This window comes from Aspergillus foveolatus (assembly GCF_047715535.1).
Source record: "Aspergillus foveolatus strain CBS 279.81 unplaced genomic scaffold BDW70scaffold_119, whole genome shotgun sequence".
In the NCBI taxonomy this organism is placed as follows: Eukaryota; Fungi; Ascomycota; class Eurotiomycetes; order Eurotiales; family Aspergillaceae; genus Aspergillus; species Aspergillus foveolatus.
Genome location: NW_027396183.1, coordinates 1 through 14,915, shown reverse-complemented (window position 1 = coordinate 14,915; position 14,915 = coordinate 1). Strand labels below are relative to the sequence as shown.

Sequence of the window (14,915 nt, the reverse complement as noted above, 5' to 3'; positions counted from 1 at the left end):
TGAAGACTTGCGATGGCGGGGATCCAAAGAACGAAGGGGGGTCGATCAGGATGACAGGACATGGTAAGACTACAAACCAGCGCCAGTACAGTGCTTACAGAGAGAAGGAACAAGGTGAACGAGAAGATGTTGCATTACTACTAAAAGAATGTCGGCTAGAATCCGCATGCGCTCCCTTCATGAAGTGAAGATTTTCTAAGTGGAAGCAACACATGATGCCAATGTTGATCTGGGTTCGACGCCTTCCCACAATTGCAACCCAATCATGGTCCAGCCGTCTACAAAGCTCCCTCCCGATTGTCTGTGGTTGTGCATGCAAGAAAAACGAGACTTACCTACTCGCCGCGGATACGGTACACGAAAAGAACAAGTTCAAGGATGTGAAGAAGGAACTTGAGGAGGACGTGCTCGAGAAGAGGGATTTCCACACCAAGATCGTCGTGCTCTTGGAGCCAGACCGTATTCATGTGCTGAAGGTCGCGGAAGAAGATCTCGTAATCGTCAGCGTTGAGTTCGCGGGGCTGTCCATTGTCAAGGAGTTGGTTCTGGAGTAGATTCCAGAGGAGCTCGCGATGAGTGGGCATGATGAAGATGGTGAGGGGAGGAAAAAAGTCAGACACAGCCAGCGAGGGAATTGACCCTTATATAGGCGAGAATTCGGTGCTAAGACTTAGTGTCTAATTCAGGAGAAGGAGATTGGCTGGAATTCTGCCAGGCAGGCAGTACCCGCGCTGCGAGAGCGTTGAGAAGGGAGATGAGTTGAGCATGGGAAGGAACGAAAGCTGGTGTTCAAGATTTGTATGGGAATCACATATAAATTTGGGAACGCCATGCCTCCACTACTCTACTGCCGCCCCAGGTCCTTCCCGCGCGCTAACAACGGGAACCGTACCGCCTTTGGAGGCGGCTTATGTCATGGGTCCGCTATGACGCATCCAACTGTGCTCAAGGACATAGGTTCGAATCTGGGCAGTACCATAACCACATAATTTATTTTCATCACACGCAAGCTTGGCACATCTGCTTCTGTAACAGCTTACCCCGGAGTAGCAGGGTCTACTTGAGTATCTGTAGATAACCTGACCGTATTTGAGATTGAACTCGAAGGGCGGAAATGTGCTATGAAGCTTGTAAGTACTGAGGCTACGCTTGTTACTGACGACTGAAGAGCAGATGATCGATTTCAAAATCGCAATGACCTTGACGACTGTAGGGCCAGATGAACAGTGATACAGTGGATATGAAGATACGCTTCTTGCAGAGTTTGGGGAATTCTTGGGCTGTCCAGCTGTGGCTTCTTTCATGCGCAGGAAGCTAATTACTACTATCTAGAGAGAAAACCAAAGACAGGAACGCTCTTAGAATGACAAGTGGTATCAGTACAGTCGCGTTCGTCCCCGTTGCGGATATCTGTGCCACATCAGCCAGCGACTGGTTGGGCAGGAATGGCAGGCGGTAGCGGAGGGCAGTATGTTCCGACAGACGACAAGCAGCCCAAGTGGCTCGGACGCCCGTCCTTCCTTCCTTGACACCCGTCATGATCTGACGCCTGACCTTCCGCCTGGATCGACCACTGGCGGGGGCCATCCTAGTTATCTCAAGCCATTGCTTCCCCTTTCCAACACATCGATGCCCGACAACAGTAGCCCGGATTACAAAAGTCTCTTTCTGCAGGCAGAGGAGAGACGGAAGCAGGAAGAGCAAAGACGGAAGCAGGAAGAGCAGAGACGGAAGCAGGAAGAGGAGAGACGGAAGCGGGCAGAAGATGAAGGAAGACAAGAGAGGGAGAGACGGGAGCAAGCTGAAGAGCGCACCCGACAGACAACTTTCATGGAACTCATGCGCTATTCCCACGACCTCCTCTCGCGACCGCTGAGAGTCGAAACACCATCTCGCTCGACTACCGGGAAAATACCTCTTCCCAAGGGCAAATACTGCCCGACACGATTGGAGTATTGGAACGACTGCCCAACACAACTATCACAACTATATACGTCGGTCTGCAGGTATTTTGCTTTGGAATCAGGGGACACGCCACGACTCTTTCCACCTTTGCTTGAATTAGAAGGACTACGCCGACGACTCAACACACCACTTAGCTGCGAGCAAGAACTTGAGCGCTACGAGCGGTTTGCCGTGGAGGACCATGTTCGTGATATAATTACCGAGTTATGCAAGCTACCGGCTGCTCGCGATGAGTTCGGTCTCGGCGACGGAATCCAGTTCAGCAGTCACACGAATTCATTGAACGAAACTGAAGTTTCTGAAGTGGTTGCAAGCCAACCGTCAAGCATACATAACCCAAGACCTGATCATTTCTGTATCCATCGGGTCGACAGCAACATTACCACTCTTCTTGCAAGTGTCGAATATAAACCGCCTCACAAGCTTCCTGTTGCAACCCTTCGTATGGGACTTCGACCGATGGACTTATGGGAGGCAATGGTCAAGTCCAATAAAATACCTACGAACCAGGAAGCAAAATTGAAATATAATGCGGAACGGCTTGCCTGCTCTGCTATTGTCCAGGAATATCATGTAATGATCCAAGAAGGACTTGAATATTCCTATGTGACAAATGGGATCGCGCGAGTCCTACTCCGTGTTCCGCAGGACGATCCCAGCACGCTTTACTACTTCTTCTGTGATCCTAACAGCGAAGTGAACCCAGAAGCTGACTATAATTCTCAGCTATCGAGGACTTCTGTTGCAAGAACACTATGTCTATGTCTATTGGCCTTCCGCTCACCTACGCGTAGCCAGGAATGGCGTGAATCTGCACGACAAGGCCTGGAAATTTGGACGACCAGTTTTGACCACACTTACTCTCAGATCCCCGAAGCAGAACGGCAGCAGGCCATTCCTCACTCTGATAGCACAACCTTGGAGTTCTCAAGCCCGGGATCCGGTTCAGCATATGTGCCATCGTCTCCACCAGATTCGCCAACAGCAGGCGGCCGTCGAGTGGGCACAAGGTCCCAAGCGAGCTGTGCACCTCCCGGGTCGCAACGCCGCTCGCAGTCGCCAGATTCATCCGGCTCCGATACAAACCACGCAACCGGGCGGAAGCGGAATTTCAGCCAAGTCACATCCTCATCCTCACCCTCTGCCCAAGCAGCGGCGCGTCAACGCGAGGCCAGTAACAATCAAGGCAGGCAGTCCCGACGTCCCGATGCGCAATTTTGCACGCAGCGATGTTTACTCGGGCTGCAGACTGGGGCTATCCTAGACGAATGTTGCCCCAACGTGGCGCTCCATCGCCAGAGCAATAATGACCGCCAACATCCCACTACCTCGGAAGCTTTAGTGGACTCACTAAAAGCACAGTTGGACGAAAACATTGACCGATGCACACCCCTTGGGAGTTGTGGAGCATACGGTGCCCCGTTCAAACTTACTTGTGCTACATATGGCTATACTGTCATCGGAAAAGGAACCACGTCAGGACTATGGAAAGAAGTCTCGCGCGAAGCACAAGTATACCAACTTCTGCGAAGGGCGCAAGGGTCCGCTGTACCTGTATTCCTTGGAACAATCGACTTAGCAAAGATGTATTTTCTTCATGGAGCTGGAGAAATTCGTCATATGCTCGTTATGGGTTGGGGGGGCGAAAGCACAGCAAAGATGGAGCTAGCGCCATGGCTTCGCCAGGAGATTCATAGATCAGAGAAGGAAATAAGAGCCCTGGGAATCATCCATGAAGATCTTCGGCCTGATAATATCCTCTGGAATAAAGAGCTTGGACGGGTGTTGATCATTGACTTTCACCGTTCTGCTTTGAAATCTCAGCGAATTTCACAGCCGCAACAAACAGCAAAGAGACAACTATGTAGGGTACAGCCAAGAGATGCTAAACGTTTACGTGTCCTGTGAAAGAGGTTGCTTATCTTTACAGCATTGATTTAGCAATCACATAATGCATGATAATGAAGCATTCCTGCAACTAGCACTGTACACTGAACCGGCCTGCCAGAATATCATGCTCATGTGACTGAAAGGTATAACTAGAAGTGAAGCTGGAGTAGTCCACTGTCCGACACCAACAGGCAGTCTTGTTAACTATGCGCTGACAATTATACATGCGCGACAATAGGATGCCGCGACCTCTCCTAGGACATATATGTCACCTTAATAGGCTCGTAGTAATCTCTTCGACAAAACCACGAGCCACACCAGCCATCGCGCCCTGACTGATAAAGGACTGCGGTCTTGATCCGTATGTAATTTCTTGAGATCCAGGCTATTTATCAAGGTGACATTCACTTGCGAGAGGGTATATCATACTGAACCCACATCCTGCGAAAGATCATTTTCTCCAAATCAGGGGACGCATCAAGGAAATTAAGAAAAGCAGCGTCCTGCATTAGAACCTCAATATTCCAAACCATATACTCGCCCAGGATGTGTTGTAAGTTATCCATGAACTCACTCTCCTCATAGACAAATTCGAGGAATCTCACAACATCCTTGGTTTGCTGAGGACCTAAGACAAGGCCTTCTAGTAAATTGGTGATGTGCTTGAGAGAGAGAACACACAAAGCTGCACAATCAGACCTGAAAGCATAACGATGTATGCGAGCATGACATAACAGTATTTCTGCATAGTCATTTGCAGGATCCGTGCATGCTGGCTGAGTCGTGGGGCGCATGTCTGTATACCTCTCCAAAATGTCGTAAAAATGGGGAAGAAGCTGAGGATGAAAGAGGTTTGAAGTGAAATTATTCCGGTTAAAAAGGCATTCCTTCACATGATCGATATCTCTGTTTCCATAAACTGGTCCAGGAGGGACAGAGTAATCACCAATATAGGCAAACTCGCAGCAGTGCCTAAATGTGGTCTCATCCATTTCTGGAAAATAAAGGGTAACATGGCCTGGTTTGGTTCCAAGTTCTTCGGCGGTTTGCGGCTTCAGGAATCGATTAAGAGCTTTGGCGTGAATCTGAAATGGTGACTTGGTAGGGCCTACTAGGCATGTTATTATCTGGCTGTCCAGGACTCTGAGGATAGTTAGCAGAAGATCCCGCGATGACCGACGCTTGGGCATTATTACTCGTTAAATGGCATTGTACTCAATTGTCCTCCAGCAAGCCTTATGATGCAGAGGGCTTAGAATGGATTGACTCGGAGGCTTGATGACCAGGTGAAGATAAGCCTCCCTCTAGGACAAATTGGAGGTGGACAGGAGCAAAAGTGTAGTTATGGATCAGCAAGGATTTCGCTTCAAACACGGGACAAAGATACCTGGGAATTTGCCTCTAATTATAGAGGGTGACAGCCCGTCACTTTTGATCTATTCAAGTTCACAAAGATGGAAGCGCTTGTGGGCCAATTCAGTGGCATTCCTCTCCAGCCATTGCAAGCCGTTTCGGTGGTCGCAAAACCAGAGGGATCTCGCTTTCATTTTCCTCGTATGACACGTTTGAGCTTGATTTCTAATGAATATCTGGGGTGTGAAGCCTCTAATCATTCAGAGGCTCAGATAGAGGAAAGATATTAAGCCTGTGGTGGGGCTGGATAACGTTATCAGGAGTCTGTGGGCCAACCTAGTTGTATGTTGCGAGACTGAATGGTGACGGCTAGAGACAGTAGCAACTTCAGCTACCTACCTCTCACAGTATGAAAAGGTCCTATAGACGAGTCCAGTACTGTAAAAAAATACATTCTTCCTGTATCTTATTTGCAGTGGTTCTTCCCGATGGCTCATCCAACCCCAGTCACCACTTCTGGCTCTAGATACCCTTGGGCAAACGGTCTTCTGACCTGTTTTATCTCTACAGATGATTGTATGTTAATATCACAAGTTTATATGGTTTCACTGCTTACAATATATATCAAGGTTTCCTGGGCAGCTTTCTTCCATGTTTGCTTTTCGGAAAGACCCAGTCACGGTTAAAGAACACAGACGCAGGAGACTACAGTTATTTGAACAGAGATGTAAGCCTCATTCCACACCTAACTTGAAAATGCGAATAGACTCATCCAATTACAGTGCCTTTGTTACGCCCTCCTAAGCTGTGGATGCCAGGGATGCTTACTGGCTCAGAGGCGCTATTCCATGCGAGAGCGATTTGACATCGTAGGCTCAGGTTATGGGGATTGCCTGGCATCATGTTTCTGTCACTGTTGTGTCTTGATACAAATGGAGAGGGAAATGGTACAAAGCATACTAATTGAAGCTGGTGGGTATCAGTCATTCTCTGGAATGGCATATCAGCAACAGCAATGACCTAGCTTAGCCAGAATTAGACCTATACATCAATGTATCTTTATATTCTCCTAGTTACAGGTAAATGGCATATTGGTACCGGTCACGACAGGAGTTGCGCAGGTTCGAGACCCGTTGAGGAGTTCCAATGGCAACTTCGGATGTTGTCGACAGGGAAAGAGCTGGGGGGTAGGTTGAGGAGATCTTCGAAAAATAACTAGCTAATAGGACATGTTAAGTTATCAGATGTTTTCCATTCCACCGGCTACAGGAGCTGCCTTGAGAAACAGGCCAAGAGTATATTGAATGACCCATGTAGGTCTAAACTGTACATTGTAGTTAGACTCGCTCGTGGCTGACTTTGCAGAACCCAGCTTTAATTTCCATGTCATGCTCCTGCCGCAGTCTCTGTAGTTTCCCAAACTTGTACACGACGGTTAAAGTCACCGAAATTGATAATGCCAACCCGGTCATGATCGTAGTCAGAAGAGCCATGATGGACCAGTCACCACTTTTCGCGGTATATATGTTGATGATAGTGGTAAGCAATCCTGCTAGACTGTTCAGACAAGTTGGTCTGCCCATTCTATTAGCTTAAATCCTGGATTTCTTTTTCAAGACTCCCCGGCTTACATGAATAATCGATTAACAAGCCAAATATAATTATCACGCCGCTCCCAAAAGAGCCATGCCATACAGGCTGCTCCCACCACCAGAAACGTGCATGCAATGACCAGAAGAGGTGGGTTCTGAACTGTAGCAATAATAGCTTGGCCAGTTTTTGTTTTGCTTAAACTATCATTCAGAGTGTCTGATTTCTGGAGCGATGTGAATGTCCCTGGGATAACTAAGTATCCAGCAAGGAGCACCCAGTTTGCTGTACTTGAGGCAAGATTGTAATACCATGGTATATAGTCCAAATCAAGGAGCATCTGCATATACTCTGTTCTGATAGGTACAGTGTCACTCCTGGTTGGAGGTGAGTAGTTATTGGGAGAGTCTGACACTGGGGACGGTTCCATAACAAGTCACAATAACAAAACAGGGCGTGGGAGAACGAGGGAGTAAGCTAGCACCTATTTATAGCCCATGATGGACCCAACAGTAGTATCTGAGCCGCTGGAGAGAAAACAGTGTCGCAGGCTTAAACTGGGTATATTTCAAGATTGCCGTCTCCCTGGATTGTACCACGGTTCCCCCGTTGCTATGGAACATTCTTGCTGCCTAGCCAGACTATAGAACCTGCTTCTCCCGAGCAATTGCATAAAGCATTGGCACAGGTTTAAGGCACCATGAGGGTGCGGTTGTCTGCAGGAATGGATGCTATAAGATCGTATGTCAGCCAAATTCACCACCTACAGGCCACCCTCCTACCTCAAGAAGTGCTTCAGCTGTTGAGGTCGGGGGAACACCAATAAAGTCTTCAGCGAGAAATCGAACTGGACCGCAGCTTTCTCCTTGTTGAAGAAGTAAGCGCGCAATGTTGCAGACATCCTGAACATCCCTGTTTTTACCTAGGAGACCAGGCTTTTGAAATAATTTACTTCCAATGCCCACTTTAGTTGTCAACATCAACGTGTACATATTAGGCTCAGGGCTATTACCAATTTTGACTTCACCTCCATGCGTGATAATCACATCTGAGCATTTTAGGTCGCCGTAGAAAATGTTCAGCTCTTTGTGGATATAAAGGAGGCCTTGCAAGATCTACCCAACATGAGCATGGATAATATTGGATGTTTCGGGGTCATGGTTACCTTCTTGCATATAATCGCAACTTCTGCCTCCCCGAGTCGAAATACTGGAGATAATTTCCAGACCTGTTCCAATGTAACGCCCCACTGTTCATAGAGAAAATAGACATCACCCTGAGAGATAAATATTTCTTTATAAGCAAGGAAGCTTGGGTGTGTAACCTGTGTGAGACGCTGTAGTGGGATGTCTTTTCCCTGCGGGCTGTAGTGGCTGACGAAACCAACAGGTGACCCGTCTTTGAATTCGATAGCATCAATCCCGTTCCATGATGGATGTAAACCAACAAACAACCGGTCTAGCTGGTCATAAGGAGAGCCATGCTTGATTGAATCACGTTGGGTAACTGCCATTTCCACCGGAATAGAGGGTAATGGAGTTTCGAAAACAGCAGTTCGGCGGCGATGCGCTAGTTGAATCGGAGAATCAAGTTTCTTTGGAGAAGACATTGTAAGATATGGACAATAGAGACGCAGTAGTAAGGTAATGGACCTTAGAAGTCCAGGTGGTCACTGTTATTGGCAAGTTTTAAATTCATGCTTGCGAAACGAAATGGGTGCGGCACCATTTGGCCATGGCATGACCTGCAGGGGACAGCCATCCTCGCGAGCTTTTTCCGGGTCGCAATTCAACTTCCTGACCTGATGTAAATGACCAAGGATTTGATGGGATATATCACTATGGACGTATAGAGACTCTCAGTAATCTACTTTATAGGGGAAGTGGTTGATAGTCTATAAATTCTGGCCCAAGGCCCGAGTAACGAAGCTATTAACGTACTACAATACTTAAGATCTATTCCTCAAGAACACTCACCCGAATTGTATTCGAATATGTTTAGCAAGCAAAATTTACCCGAAAGACTACAAGCAGCGCTTGACAAAGGCATCCCTCATGTGGTTCAAGAGTACCTTGATAATGGAATTAACCCCAACCTCCGTAACCATGATAGAGTGCACCACGGGAAGACACTACTATCATTTGCCTCCATGAACGGTCATACGGAGGTTATTGGTCTGCTTATCAAACATGGTGCTAAAGTCGATAAGCCGGATTTCCACGGCCGAACTCCGTTGTCCTGGGCAGCAGAACATGGTCAGCTTGATGCTGTCAAGCTGCTACTTAAACATGGTGCAAAGGTCAACACTGAGGATAACGACCGGGAAACACCTCTTGGCTGGGTCATACATGCTGGAACTGGAGATAAGATAGATGAAGTACAGAGTTATCTCCTCTCCCAGGGCGCTAAAGAGAAATTGAACCATTCATTGTTCAGCCAATTATTATACAAGGTCAGAGCAGAGTGGAATATGCTGCTTTTCAGAACCAAGGGTGAGAATACTTGAACTGCCTCCAACGCCCTAGGACAAGGTGTGCTAAATCCTTCTGTAGGGGTTCCCGGAAATGCTGGTTACTCTCTGATATGAAACGGGTGTTAGGGCTATCTTGCTACTGTCTTGCATAGAGTACAGTCCGACCCGAAATCTCATTCGATGCTTTGAACAGACGAACGTGCTTTTGAACCCTAAATCCGCAGCCTAGCTTTCCTGTAAACGGTTACCCTATCTTTCCGGCTCATATCGGTCGTGTATGGTATCGCGCCAGACAGAATTTCTGAACAAGCAAACCGTACAGTGACAGCCAAAGAATACACAATGCCTAGCTATTATGCCGCCTCCCTATTCAAAAGGCCATTGTTCTTCCGTCTAGCAACGAACGTAGATGGATGGTTATCCATAGTATAACCTCGTAGCAACCAGCTTAAGAATACATGGATCACCTAGATCGCCATTCATCACAAGCAGCGTGTCACCATGCTCCGCAAAAAGTTGCGATTATACATATTGCACTGCTCGGTAGACTCCGTCTTGTCCGCGCTGGCCTACGTAACAAACATCACTCCTCTAACGCTCGAAGGCGCTATGTGACCACCAGCTTGCTACCATTCCAACATGACTACCTGCTGATCAATGTATATGGCTTTCCAAGCTAGTAGTGGCCGCTGTCTTGATCTCCCTAGCGCAAATATAAGTCTGGCTCGCAGAAGTTTAAACAGGATTCCACGCAGAGGATCGCCTAGTTCTCTCTCCTTCGCAGCAGTATATGGATCACATTTGGCAACCATTTTTTCGCTACTTCAAAATGTCGCTTGGAAGTTTGGCTAGATACACTTAATCAAGCTTTTGCACTGACCTGTGAACAATCTCTCAGTCCCAGTTTCAGTCAGTTGGAGGTTCGGGTTGTCCTTCCTCGAGGAGCCTTAGACGGTCTCGAATAGCATATTTCCACTCCTTCACAACTTTATAGACCAAGGTGAAGAACAGTATCATAAGAATACTGCCGAAGCAGAGCATTACTACTGCGCTGAACCAGAAAGAAACGACAAGCGACGCACGATTGTACAATGCAGGATCCGTCTCTTGAATTGCAATGGTGACCTGTAGGCCACTAAGCAAAATTGAGACAGCTCCGGCTACAAATAAGATCGGACCATAGAAACGAGCAAAATATTCCCCGTACTGGTACTGGACACGTTGGAAATTCCACTTTCTTAAGAGCAGCGGCGCGTAGAAATTCAGTCTAGTTAGTCTAATCTCGCCGTAAGCATAGCGTCCGGAGACATCTTTATTAGATATCTTCGTAAGGTGCGTTGCAAAGTTGCAAAACTGTTCCCATGTGACGTCTTTCGCAATGAGGTGCAAACTGGGTTCTTGAGCAATATAGAAATCAGATTCCGATCTCACAAGGTATAGATATGTCCTGAGAAAACCTAGAGCTGCCTGGCGAACACGTCTATAATGATCTCGAGCTGGGCTTTTCGCGTCATCTTGAAGATAGTCTCGCCAGAACGCGTATGATGTGATATATTGAGGGAGAGGTTTCACAAAAATGCGATTGTGTATCCATATAAGGTGTAGTTTAGGATCCTCGGTCACGATGATAGTTCGCCCCTTGACATATTGCCGATGAAGAGGAGAGATATTCCCGCAGTCCTGCTTAGACATCCACCAGAGTTTATCTGCCATCTGATCCAAGTCTGTTGAGCAGTATTCTCTCTCGAGAAAGTTCAGCAGCCCATATTGATCCTGGAGTTGTATCAACGGATAGCCCGGCAGGTATTGTCTTGTAAGGGAACCGGCATCTAAGTCTGCACTCAGCTGATCCCTGACTGGAAATGGTGGCTTAACCACTTGAGTTTGCTTGGAAGCGGCCATCTGTATTTAGTAAGTAAGAGTCTTCATGTTGAAGATAGAGAGTGATACAGTACCTTTAGACTGGATGGTTTCATGTAAGAATGATCAGAATTCCGCAAAAGAGATGCGCCTTCTTCAGAATGAATTTTATAAAGGGTGGGCTCTTGGTTGTTTGCTACGCATATTATGAGGCTTAGAAATGCGTCAAATCATCTGTTGCCACATCTCTGCTGGTGAGACCCTACCCCGCTCCAAAGGTCGCACAAAGTAAGCATCAGGTCTCCCTGCTGACTGTTATCTCTTGTGGCTTCTAAATGGACTGTCAGTGATCTTTAATTGTTACTCCCTCTTCGAACCTACCTAGATTCTGTGTGAAATCGAAAGACCGGAGACATGGCTGAGCTAGATGGAAGTGTGTTATTTCTAAGTGCTTTCCTTGCCTTAATCGTCACTCTCTGGTGGCAGAGACCTATCCGGCGGCGGCCACCAAATAGGACATCGCAACAGAAACGAGCCATTACCTTGCGTATCGAGCAGGTTCCGGTAGACAAGCCAAAGGAGGATTTGGAAAGCGAGCTTCGAAGCCTACTTGTGGAAAATCTAACAAATGAAGATTATGCAATCTCCATTACACAACTCTCAATAGTACCAAGGGGCGAGAAGACGGCTTGTGCAACTGCCACCTTCAATACATCGATTCCACCGAAGGATCTTCTAGGAAAACTACGGCAAGCGAATCCCTGTCTTCAATATGAGTTTGATCTTGAATTCTACGGAATTACGCCGCTCTATGAAGCCCCGACGCCAGAGGTCGAGTAAGTAAATCTACTCAGGACAAAAATGCCACCGCGCTTACGCATGCTTCTCAACATCCAGTGTGATTGCTGTCCCCGGGCTCGGAAGCCACGCAATCGGTTCCTGGAAGTCACCCAACAGCCATCGCGTTTGGCTCCGGGACTTCCTGCCTGATGACGTGCCCAATATTCGAGTACTACTTTACGGCTATGACACCTCACTTCTAGACAGTGACACGAAGGAATCAATCGAGGATCTAGGAAGCCGTTTTCTAGAGTCAGTCAAGGCTTTTCGTTCAGATACTGTATAAACTCTTGACGGATGCCAAAAGACTATGACTGACTTGGCCCAGACACGTCACCGTCCAATAATATTCATTGGCCATAGCTTAGGGGGTTTACTGATCAAAGAGGTACGGCTTTTCTAGTTGCCCTCTTAGCAGTCAACTAACTCCTCTTGCGTGGCAGGCACTAGTTCGTGCGCGCGAGAAGTCTGATGACCAGGAAAACCTCGCTGTCTCTAAATCGTGCTATGGATTGCTGCTCTTTGGGGTTCCAAATCTTGGATTACGAAATGAGCAACTAAACAGTATTGTTCAAGGTCGGCCTAACAAACGCCTAATACAAGACTTGGTCGTTGACAATGATTCGGAGCCGTCTCCATTTTTGAAGAGGGTTTCTGACCACTTCGCCCGGTGTTGTATGGATCAGTACCGAGTCGTATCATTTTTTGAGCGAAAACATAGCTCGACTGTACAGGTAGGATATTTAGCATGATGGAGCTGGACGACACTAATGATTGCGATGTAGCTCCAACCCAATGGAACCCTGGCAAAGAATGGACCTAAGGCATTTATGGTTACAGAAAAGTCGGCGACAAGTTTAGGGCTGACTGCGACACATAAAGAGGATAATATCCCTCTTAACACAGACCATTCAGGCCTTGTGAAGTACGAGACCAGGAGCCAGGAGGAATACAGCATTGTAAAGGGGAGATTGAAAATACTTGTCACCGGAGCGAAACAGGAAGTCAGCAAACGGTTTGAGGAGAGTACGTAGTTAATGACATTCCTTCAAACTGCAGCTGCCGAAGCTGATTTTCTTTTACACCTTTTGCTTATAGTATTAACGTGAAGACTGCAGCAGGGTCAAACTATGGTTCGTGAGATAACTTCCCCGAGTCACTACCCTAACGACGCTCGAAACTGCGCTAACTCACCGTAAGAATTTACCAGTGAGGACCAACAATGCCTGCAAAATCTACTCCTGAGCCATCCTGGCAGTGACCGAAGACGCATTGAGGAAACAAAGGGTGGATTGCTTGACGACTCGTTTCGATGGATTTTGGAGACTGCCGAGTATCAAGCATGGTTAAATGATTCAGGGAGCTCACTCCTCTGGATCAAGGGTGATGCTGGGAAGGGCAAAACCATGCTTATGATTGGGATTGTCGAGAAGCTGTCAAAGCTTGGATCATCCAAGTCGCCTACCTACTTCTTCTGCCAAGGAACCGATCCGAACCTGAACAACGCCACTGCTATCCTGCGAGGCTTGATCTATATGTTGATTACCCAGCATCCGCACCTGATTCTCTATTTGCGCTCAAGATATAATACAGAAGGTCAACACCTGTTCGAAGGTCCAAATGCTTTCTATAGCCTGTCTGCTGTTTTCGAAAATCTGCTTAAAGACCTACAGAAATCCACAGTCCACCTTCTTGTTGATGCTCTCGATGAGTGTAAAGTGGACTTGGAAAAATTGCTGAATCTTATTGCGAAGACAACATCCATACCATCTGTCAAGGCCAAATGGATTGTCTCCAGCCGCAGCTTGGACCAGGCCGAGCAAATACCGGACTTTCACTGTCAAGCCAAGCAGCTTAGCCTTGAGGTCCACTTGGACTGTATTTTCAGGGCAATTGGGACATATATCAATTACAAAGTCTCCCGACTGGGGATCATCAGCCAAGATCAAGAACTCCAAGAACAGGTCAGAGATCAACTCAGTCAAAAGTCTGATGGGACCTTTCTATGGGTGGCGCTCGTGATTGAAGAACTTCGCAAATGTAAGTTTAGGGACGATATTCTTGGCGCCCTCAAGGAAATCCCAGCAGGTCTTACTAGGCTCTATACTCAAATGATAGAGCAAATAGACCAGAAAGATATTTACCGTGACATCTGTATAACATTACTGTCAATAGCGGTCGTTGCCTACCGCCCGCTGCACTTATCTGAGATATGCCACTTGATCGAGAAGAAGCGGAAGGAGGAAGTAGAGACAGCAGTTGGCCTGTGCGGGTCATTCCTTACAATCCGAGATGAATATGTCTATCTCATTCACCAGTCAGCAAAGGACTTCCTTGATCGCAACAATGTCGCTACTAGCATCTTACCAAAACACCCCGACATCCACCACAAAATATATAGCCGATCCCGAGAAACTCTCTCAACCAAACTCAAACGCGATATTTACCGTCTTGATGATCCAGGATTCTTAGTCCATGAGATCAAGACTCTTCGACCACATCCTGACCCGCTGTTTGACTTGCGATACAGTTGCATGTATTGGTTGGACCATTTTATCAATTCCAAGTCCCTGGAGAGGCCTGAATCAGCAGATAATCAGATATCCGATTTCTTCAAGCAACATCTCCTTCACTGGTTAGAAAGCCTTGGCGTGATTGGTGAGCTCCGGCATGGGATCTTAAGCCTCAGGAAGCTTTCAGCTTGTCAGAGCCAGCATCAGGATATCTTTAGGGAGGCTGAAAGATTCGCAAGTACTAATGCTGTGATAATACAGGAGGCACCTTTACAAACATATAGTGCCGCACTTGTCTTCTGCCCCCGAGAAAGCTTAAGCAAAAGAATGTACTGGAATCAGCGGTTTAACTTTATAGTGCAGGCATATGTCATGCAGGAGACCTGGGCCCCATGGAAGCAGGTCCTCGAGGGCCATGAGGACTCTGTCAG

At 47.2% G+C, this 14,915-nt stretch overlaps 8 protein-coding genes across 8 annotated transcripts; 4 read left to right on the top strand and 4 right to left on the bottom strand.

The window, feature by feature from the left end:
* Window positions 1–1,629: 1,629 nt before the first annotated feature.
* On the top strand, window positions 1,630–3,873 carry BDW70DRAFT_154280 (uncharacterized protein; the record flags this gene model as incomplete). Its single annotated transcript, XM_073739810.1, has 1 exon — window positions 1,630–3,873. One exon carries the CDS (start codon window positions 1,630–1,632, stop codon window positions 3,871–3,873), a length of 2,244 nt encoding a protein of 747 aa, XP_073591148.1.
* A 136-nt stretch (window positions 3,874–4,009) lies between these two features.
* BDW70DRAFT_145062 (uncharacterized protein) lies at window positions 4,010–5,187 on the bottom strand. The gene is made up of 2 exons (XM_073738367.1): window positions 5,071–5,187; window positions 4,010–4,963 (listed from the first exon to the last, which is right to left on the bottom strand). Exon 2 carries the CDS (start codon window positions 4,845–4,847, stop codon window positions 4,260–4,262), a length of 588 nt encoding a protein of 195 aa, XP_073591147.1. The 5' UTR covers window positions 4,848–4,963; window positions 5,071–5,187; the 3' UTR covers window positions 4,010–4,259.
* A 401-nt stretch (window positions 5,188–5,588) lies between these two features.
* On the top strand, window positions 5,589–6,254 carry BDW70DRAFT_145059 (PLAC8 family protein). Its single transcript, XM_073738366.1, has 3 exons — window positions 5,589–5,784; window positions 5,838–5,935; window positions 5,991–6,254. Exons 1-3 carry the CDS (start codon window positions 5,697–5,699, stop codon window positions 6,225–6,227), a joined length of 423 nt encoding a protein of 140 aa, XP_073591146.1. The 5' UTR covers window positions 5,589–5,696; the 3' UTR covers window positions 6,228–6,254.
* Window positions 6,255–6,452: 198 nt separating this feature from the next.
* BDW70DRAFT_166201 (uncharacterized protein) lies at window positions 6,453–7,502 on the bottom strand. Its single transcript, XM_073741929.1, has 2 exons — window positions 6,840–7,502; window positions 6,453–6,783 (listed from the first exon to the last, which is right to left on the bottom strand). Exons 1-2 carry the CDS (start codon window positions 7,226–7,228, stop codon window positions 6,546–6,548), a joined length of 627 nt encoding a protein of 208 aa, XP_073591145.1. The 5' UTR covers window positions 7,229–7,502; the 3' UTR covers window positions 6,453–6,545.
* BDW70DRAFT_145057 (uncharacterized protein) lies at window positions 6,917–8,468 on the bottom strand. The gene is made up of 4 exons (XM_073738365.1): window positions 7,964–8,468; window positions 7,811–7,913; window positions 7,581–7,762; window positions 6,917–7,529 (listed from the first exon to the last, which is right to left on the bottom strand). The coding sequence occupies exons 1-4, from the start codon at window positions 8,405–8,407 to the stop codon at window positions 7,440–7,442; spliced, it is 819 nt and encodes a 272-aa protein (XP_073591144.1). The 5' UTR covers window positions 8,408–8,468; the 3' UTR covers window positions 6,917–7,439.
* A 1,709-nt stretch (window positions 8,469–10,177) lies between these two features.
* BDW70DRAFT_154277 (uncharacterized protein) lies at window positions 10,178–12,610 on the bottom strand (the record flags this gene model as incomplete). The annotated part of the gene is made up of 6 exons (XM_073739809.1): window positions 10,178–11,173; window positions 11,222–11,226; window positions 11,674–11,737; window positions 12,023–12,117; window positions 12,169–12,258; window positions 12,559–12,610. 6 exons carry the CDS (start codon window positions 12,608–12,610, stop codon window positions 10,178–10,180), a joined length of 1,302 nt encoding a protein of 433 aa, XP_073591143.1.
* A 72-nt stretch (window positions 12,611–12,682) lies between these two features.
* Window positions 12,683–14,526, top strand: BDW70DRAFT_145045 (NACHT domain-containing protein). Its single transcript, XM_073738364.1, has 4 exons — window positions 12,683–12,997; window positions 13,093–13,104; window positions 13,172–14,273; window positions 14,339–14,526. Exons 1-4 carry the CDS (start codon window positions 12,802–12,804, stop codon window positions 14,370–14,372), a joined length of 1,344 nt encoding a protein of 447 aa, XP_073591142.1. The 5' UTR covers window positions 12,683–12,801; the 3' UTR covers window positions 14,373–14,526.
* On the top strand, window positions 14,408–14,784 carry BDW70DRAFT_145044 (uncharacterized protein). Its single transcript, XM_073738363.1, has one exon. The coding sequence runs from the start codon at window positions 14,447–14,449 to the stop codon at window positions 14,609–14,611; it is 165 nt and encodes a 54-aa protein (XP_073591141.1). The 5' UTR covers window positions 14,408–14,446; the 3' UTR covers window positions 14,612–14,784.
* Window positions 14,785–14,915: the final 131 nt, after the last annotated feature.